General features: G+C 36.3%; 3 protein-coding genes across 3 annotated transcripts; all 3 read left to right on the top strand.

The window, feature by feature from the left end:
* Positions 1 to 1,448: 1,448 nt before the first annotated feature.
* Positions 1,449 to 1,778, top strand: SPG4 (Spg4p; the record flags this gene model as incomplete). Its single annotated transcript, XM_003670218.1, has 1 exon — positions 1,449 to 1,778. The coding sequence occupies one exon, from the start codon at positions 1,449 to 1,451 to the stop codon at positions 1,776 to 1,778; it is 330 nt and encodes a 109-aa protein (XP_003670266.1).
* A 545-nt stretch (positions 1,779 to 2,323) lies between these two features.
* On the top strand, positions 2,324 to 3,253 carry PMU1 (putative phosphomutase; the record flags this gene model as incomplete). Its single annotated transcript, XM_003670217.1, has 1 exon — positions 2,324 to 3,253. The coding sequence occupies one exon, from the start codon at positions 2,324 to 2,326 to the stop codon at positions 3,251 to 3,253; it is 930 nt and encodes a 309-aa protein (XP_003670265.1).
* A 785-nt stretch (positions 3,254 to 4,038) lies between these two features.
* Positions 4,039 to 6,111, top strand: NDAI0E02050 (uncharacterized protein; the record flags this gene model as incomplete). The annotated part of the gene is made up of 1 exon (XM_003670216.1): positions 4,039 to 6,111. One exon carries the CDS (start codon positions 4,039 to 4,041, stop codon positions 6,109 to 6,111), a length of 2,073 nt encoding a protein of 690 aa, XP_003670264.1.
* Between the last annotated feature and the right edge of the window lie 413 nt (positions 6,112 to 6,524).

The raw sequence follows: 6,524 nt of genomic DNA, 5'->3' as shown, positions 1-6,524 counted from the left end.
TGTATTGGAATATATGGTACATATATGTCGATTTGCTAAAAGGACATTGATTTACAGACACACAATATTGTCGTAATGTACGGTAGATATGCCGAGGCGACAAGAGAAAGGAAAATTTTCACGATGAGATATCATCGAGAAAATAAAATATATAAGAGATATATAGATATATATATACGTTATGTATAGTACTCTTTGGCAAATGCTAAAAGAGGACGACTGGTTATACCTTGAAAAAGTGTTAGTAACATTGCAACACATATTTCTCCCAATTTAACTGATCCAAAGGATAGTTATGGCTTATTTCCAACAAAAAGATCGATAAAGTTAAAGCTATCCCATTTAAGCTTTGGTCATTGAAAACCGAGCATTTATTAAACGATGAGAACGCAAGACGAGAGTGTTAACTTGATAACTATCTTTGCATATTCATGAGTTATAAATGGATTAGTTAGGAAGAGTTAATAGACTGAGGAACCAAATCTTCAAATCGTGTGACGTTCGCGATTGCATCCCTCCTGTATTTTTTATCGTAAATTGTAACTCTAGACAAAAAAAGTACCATGATGGATGTTTAAAATATTGATAGTACTTGCTCTCGAGAAATATTGTTTCAAAGTAATGGTCAACAAAGTGCTCTCTGTTTGTAAACATAATAAAATAAAAAATCGAGTAAAGTAGAGTTTATCTTTACTATACTACCATGGGCAGTGAATGAAGAATCAACCGAAGACAAGGCTCAAAATTGACCGGCTTGGAAGGGAATGATATATTAATGACAATGATCGAATGGAGAGGTATCGAAGGTTTTCCTCATGTGTTGTTTGCTCTAGAACGCAATGACTGAGTGGCGGGGTTTATACCTGTAAAGAAAAAGGGGAGCGTCATCAAGAAGTGATGAGAAAAGGAAATAAGAAATGGCGCTACACCTGCGGCGACTCGTTCATTTTTGTAGGGGAGCGTCGGAGTCTCTTAAATTAGAGGAATACGTAATCATGCTTGTAGTGGTGGATCCCCAAACTAAAATGTAGGCAAACTCCCCTTAATTTTAGTATGTCAGCGGGCGTTTGCTTACAGAGTTTGCCCCATCTCCTTTATATTCCTTTGGCGGCTATCAGGGAACAACCACGGGAGAGATTATAACACTACACAATACCATACAATCCATCATGGTTTACGGTAACGTGTTTACCCCAACAAATCACTACATCAGCTGGAATCTTGTAACCATGACTCTCCAACTTCCTTATCTACACCACATACTCACAGACTGCAAATTTATATAATAAAATAACCAAAACATCCTTATTTCTCTACCAAAAAATATACAATTATTTTATCTTTTCTCAAAAATCATAAAAGTAGCAAAATAAAAGAAAAGTAGTAAGTAACGAGGTTAGTTTAAACAACCCATAATACATATACGAATACACATACGATTGCAAACAATGGGATTTTGGGACGCATTTTCAGTATATAACAGAAAGAAGCATGTAGACGATATAGGGATGTACGGAACAAATCATTCCAATATTGGATCTTCAAACACCAGTTATGCATATTCAAAAGAATATTATGTACCAAAAGATGGGAAAATTTTGAAGAATAATGAAAAAGTCACTATGGATTCTAATGGGAAAGTTATAAATCGGGAAAATAATTTCATTTCACAAGATGTTCCTCATATGGTTGATGTGAGTAATTTATCACAACAAGAATTTAAAGAACTTTATGACAATGCAAGGAAGGGCGAACCAAATAATAGAGTGAATTTTTGATTAAAAAAAGTAGGGAGATTTTACCTCTCTATTTTTTTATACAAAGTTTGCATTTTTCATACCATTTCATACTTGTTTTTTATTACACCCTTATTACGCCTTCATTATCCATTCATTATATATTTATTATATTTTTTATATCCTTAACTGAAATAAGTTCAAATTAGAAAAAAAAAATAACAAAAGTTTTATTTATATTCCATTGTTCATATTTGAGATAAAATATAGAAATATATAATTTTAAAAGTCAGAATATCCAAACAAAAAAAAGAATTGTTATTTCTATGAAGGATGATAAATATATCAATCAATATCTACATTATATATCTTCCCCTTTACATTTTCCAGATTATACCTATAAAACATCTACTTAAAATTAGACACTATTTGACCTCTCTCCTCGGAGATGAAAAGATCCGAGTTTATCAAAGATTCATCGACTAAAAACGAACTTTTTATAAACTTGAACTTCAAAAAACACTGTATTTGTAAAAATGACATAACCAAGCTGCAAGAACCAAGCTACACAAACCACATATATTATTATGCCATTTAAATCATTACCGGGATATTTTCATGCATACCCAACCCATGAATCTATCAAAACACCCATTGACTCATCCAAAGAAGATCACTTGAAACTAACAAACAATTTTAAATCATGGCAACAATTATACAACTCCATCCCAAACGATACCCCGACAACATCATATAAATTAGTAATCCTAGCGAGACATGGTCAAGGGTACCATAACGCTGCGATTGATAGGTACGGTATGGCCCGATGGGATGAATACTGGTCATTCTTGAATGGTGATGAGTTTGGTGAATGGTTAGACTCCAAGTTGACTCCTCTTGGGGTGAGGCAAGTTCAAACCATTGGAGAGGAGGTTTTATTGCCTATCTTCAAGGATTTAGGAATTTTACCTCATGTGTTTTTCAGTTCTCCTATGAGACGTTGTTTAGAGACTTTCATTGAATCATGGACATGTATTTTCAATGAGGTCGCTCATAATCATCAAGATGGCGGTGATGGTGGCCGTAATGTGAAGGAAAAGGTCAAGATTCACATCTTGGAAAATATTAGAGAGACTTTAGGTGAACATACTTGTGATAAACGAGTGACCCATTCTATTGCTGTTGATGAGTACCAAAATTATGAATTAAAATCTGGTCATGTAATAAAGTGGAAATATGGTCAAGATTATCCTGAAGAGGATACTCTTTGGTTACCAGACCATAGGGAAACCAAAGAAGAAATGGATATTAGGATTCATGGTGGATTAACTGAATTGTTCTCGAGATTAACAGACGAACAACGTTTCGTATCGATAACTTGTCATTCGGGCGTTATTGGTAGTGCTTTACGTAATTTGAAACATCCTCCAATATTGAACCTTGATACGGGGAAAATCGTGGCTACGGTCGTTGAAATAAAGAAGAGCAATTTAAATGCGTACGAGAGAGTTAATTAAGAAAGTACTGGCCTATAGAAAGAAAACTTTGTATACAATACATATTATAAACCGTACAGTACCATGGAAGTATCCGATATTATAGAGAAGATATAAGTGAAATAAAAGTGGTATTAAGTTACTTATGTTTAAACTTTGCCTTCATAGTCAATTCATAGCCATGACGCCTATCAGGTATACTAAGTAAAATATACTGGCCATGTTTCCAGTGGTTTACTTTGGCATATTATATATGCAGAAATAGCCGCCCAGTAAAAGAATGGAAAGAAAATCGTTACCCTCTGTACGACTCTACGACTCTTATTCTTACCGTTACCGCTGCCACCCAAAGAGACTTGAAAGAGACTCCGGAGCTACGCCGGCGCATGTTAATGTCCGACGCCACACCACAGCGCATCGCACAGAAAAAATAGGAATAGTAATAATAATAAGCATCCACTGTTTTTTGTTACTGAGAATGATCCATACGAAAACAACTCATGTCGGTGAGCCCTAATATACCAGATTAACAGTAATAGGTGCAAGATCTCACTGCAAGATTCACCATGGTCTAATGGAAAGAAATACAACAACAACCATTCTTTATAATATCCTTGTTTTCCAGATCTTTTCAGTCACAGCTTCGTCAGAGATCTCTTTATACTACCAAGAACTTGAATTGTCAATCGTTTGCTTGAATCTATTATTAAGAGAATTCGGAATATCTCAAACAGAGTGAACAGTTCAAATTATCTTCTTCTATTAACTAGTAATAAAAGAGATCCGACGATATAAGTATACATACAATGATTAGGCAAGCTACGATAAAAAATGCTGTCCCAAGGCGGTATCTTTCACGTCTAACAAAACCATACACTCATTATCAATATCTAAGATTCAATCACTACAGCACCTCATCACCTTTTCTTAAGAATGACTGCAATTCATCAGCCACAGCGAGAGCCCCAGTTGCCTCAGTACCTTCAAGATCTACACCTGCTCCAAGTTTTAATGTAGAACCTGCACCTGCAACAAAACTATCCCATAAACTACGTCAAGATCCAGCAATGGATAACTCCCTAATTGGTCTCACTGGTGGCCAAATATTCCACGAAATGATTTTAAGAAACAACGTAGACACAGTCTTCGGATATCCTGGGGGCGCCATCCTCCCAGTATACGACGCCATCCATGATTCATCCGCTTTTAATTTTGTTCTACCGAAGAATGAACAAGGTGCAGGCCACATGGCTGAAGGGTACGCAAGAGCATCAGGTAAACCTGGAGTCGTCCTAGTGACTTCAGGACCTGCTGCGACGAATGTCATTACTCCCATGGCGGATGCTTTAGCTGATGGGGTTCCCATGGTCGTCTTCACGGGACAAGTACCTACTTCTGCCATTGGGACGGATGCATTCCAGGAAGCTGATGTGTTGGGTATTTCTAGATCTTGTACAAAGTGGAACGTCATGGTTAGGTCTGTGGAGGAAATGCCTCGTAGAATTAATGAGGCTTTTGAAATAGCAATGAGTCGGAGACCTGGGCCTGTTTTGGTGGATTTGCCTAAGGATGTTACGGCTGCAATTTTGAGAAATCCAATCCCAGTGAAGACTACTTTACCTTCAGGTGCTTTATCTCAATTGACTAAATTGGCTCATGATGAATTTATTTTAGAAAATATCAAGAAGGCCGCCGATTTGATTAATATTGCGAAGAAACCTGTGTTATATGTCGGTGCTGGTATCTTAAATAATATGGAAGGTCCACGGATCTTGAAAGATTTAAGTCAACGTGCGAAGATTCCAGTTACTACAACCATTCAAGGTTTAGGTGCATTTGATCAAGAAGATCCATTGTCTTTAGATATGTTAGGTATGCATGGTTGTGCTACTGCTAATTTAGCTGTACAAAATTCTGATTTAATTATTGCTGTTGGTACAAGATTTGACGATCGAGTTACTGGGAATATTTCTAAATTTGCTCCAGAGGCTCGTCGTGCTGCTTTGGAAGGTAACGGTGGTATTATTCATTTTGAAATTAGTCCAAAGAATATTAATAAAGTCGTAGAAGCTCAAGTTGCTGTAGAAGGCGATGCTGCTGCGAATATTGAAAAAATGTTGTCAATGATTTTCCCTGTTAGAGCAAGATCAGAATGGTTGAATACTATAAAACAATGGAAGAAGGAATTCCCATATGATTACATGAGGGAAACACCAGAGTCCAAGCTAAAACCTCAAACTGTTATTACTAAATTGTCAAAATTAGCAAATTCAACTGGTAAACCTGTTATCGTCACTACTGGTGTTGGTCAACATCAAATGTGGACTGCTCAATATTGGACATGGAAAAATCCAAGATCATTCATTACTTCCGGTGGGTTAGGTACCATGGGTTATGGGCTACCTGCTGCAATTGGTGCCCAAGTAGCTAAACCGGAAGCTTTAGTCATTGATATCGATGGTGATGCTTCATTCAACATGTCATTAACCGAATTAAGTTCCGCTGTTCAAGCCGGTACCGCTGTTAAAGTTTTAATTTTAAATAATGGAGAACAAGGTATGGTTACACAATGGCAATCATTATTTTACGAACATCGTTATTCTCATACTCATCAACTGAATCCAGATTTCATGAAATTAGCTGATGCTATGGGGTTGAAAGGTATCAGAGTTAAGAAGCAAAATGAATTGGATTCAGCATTGAAAGAATTCATATCATATAAGGGCCCAATCCTCCTGGAGGTAGAAATTGAGAAGAAAGTTCCTGTTTTACCCATGGTACCATCTGGTAAGGGGCTAGATGAATTTATAAACTATGATCCGAAGGTAGAAGTTGAACAGACTAGATTGCGTCGTGAACGTACAGGCGGTAAGCATTAATTTCTGAACAGATCCGGAGCTGCACGGCAACAACTTGTATAGTATAATAATAACGTCTATCCATAAATAATTTTTTTTTCTTTTTTTAGATTTCTTATAAACCAACTTAATTTGATAAAACATTCTAGCAATAATGGTAACAGAAGTTTTCGAGGCACCGTTAAGTATTTCTACGAAGAACGAAGCATGTAAGTAGTGGACCTTTTTCATTCAACTCCCGCTGTTGTTTCAAAGTGTTACCCTAACTCTTTCCTGCTATAATGAAGGCTTGGAAATTCGAACTGTAAAATTTGAAGAAATCGCCCGAATCTGAAATTTAAGGAATAATAATAGAATTTCGTTTATACGTACTTCAAAACGTACTGTGTAATGTAAAACTCCTATTTAACTACGAACTATTGAAAACAGTTGGA

This window comes from Naumovozyma dairenensis, chromosome 5 (genome assembly GCF_000227115.2).
Source record: "Naumovozyma dairenensis CBS 421 chromosome 5, complete genome".
Classification (NCBI taxonomy): Eukaryota; Fungi; Ascomycota; class Saccharomycetes; order Saccharomycetales; family Saccharomycetaceae; genus Naumovozyma; species Naumovozyma dairenensis.
The sequence above is the reverse complement of the archived record's forward strand: the minus strand, read 5'-3'. Positions and strand labels throughout refer to the sequence as shown.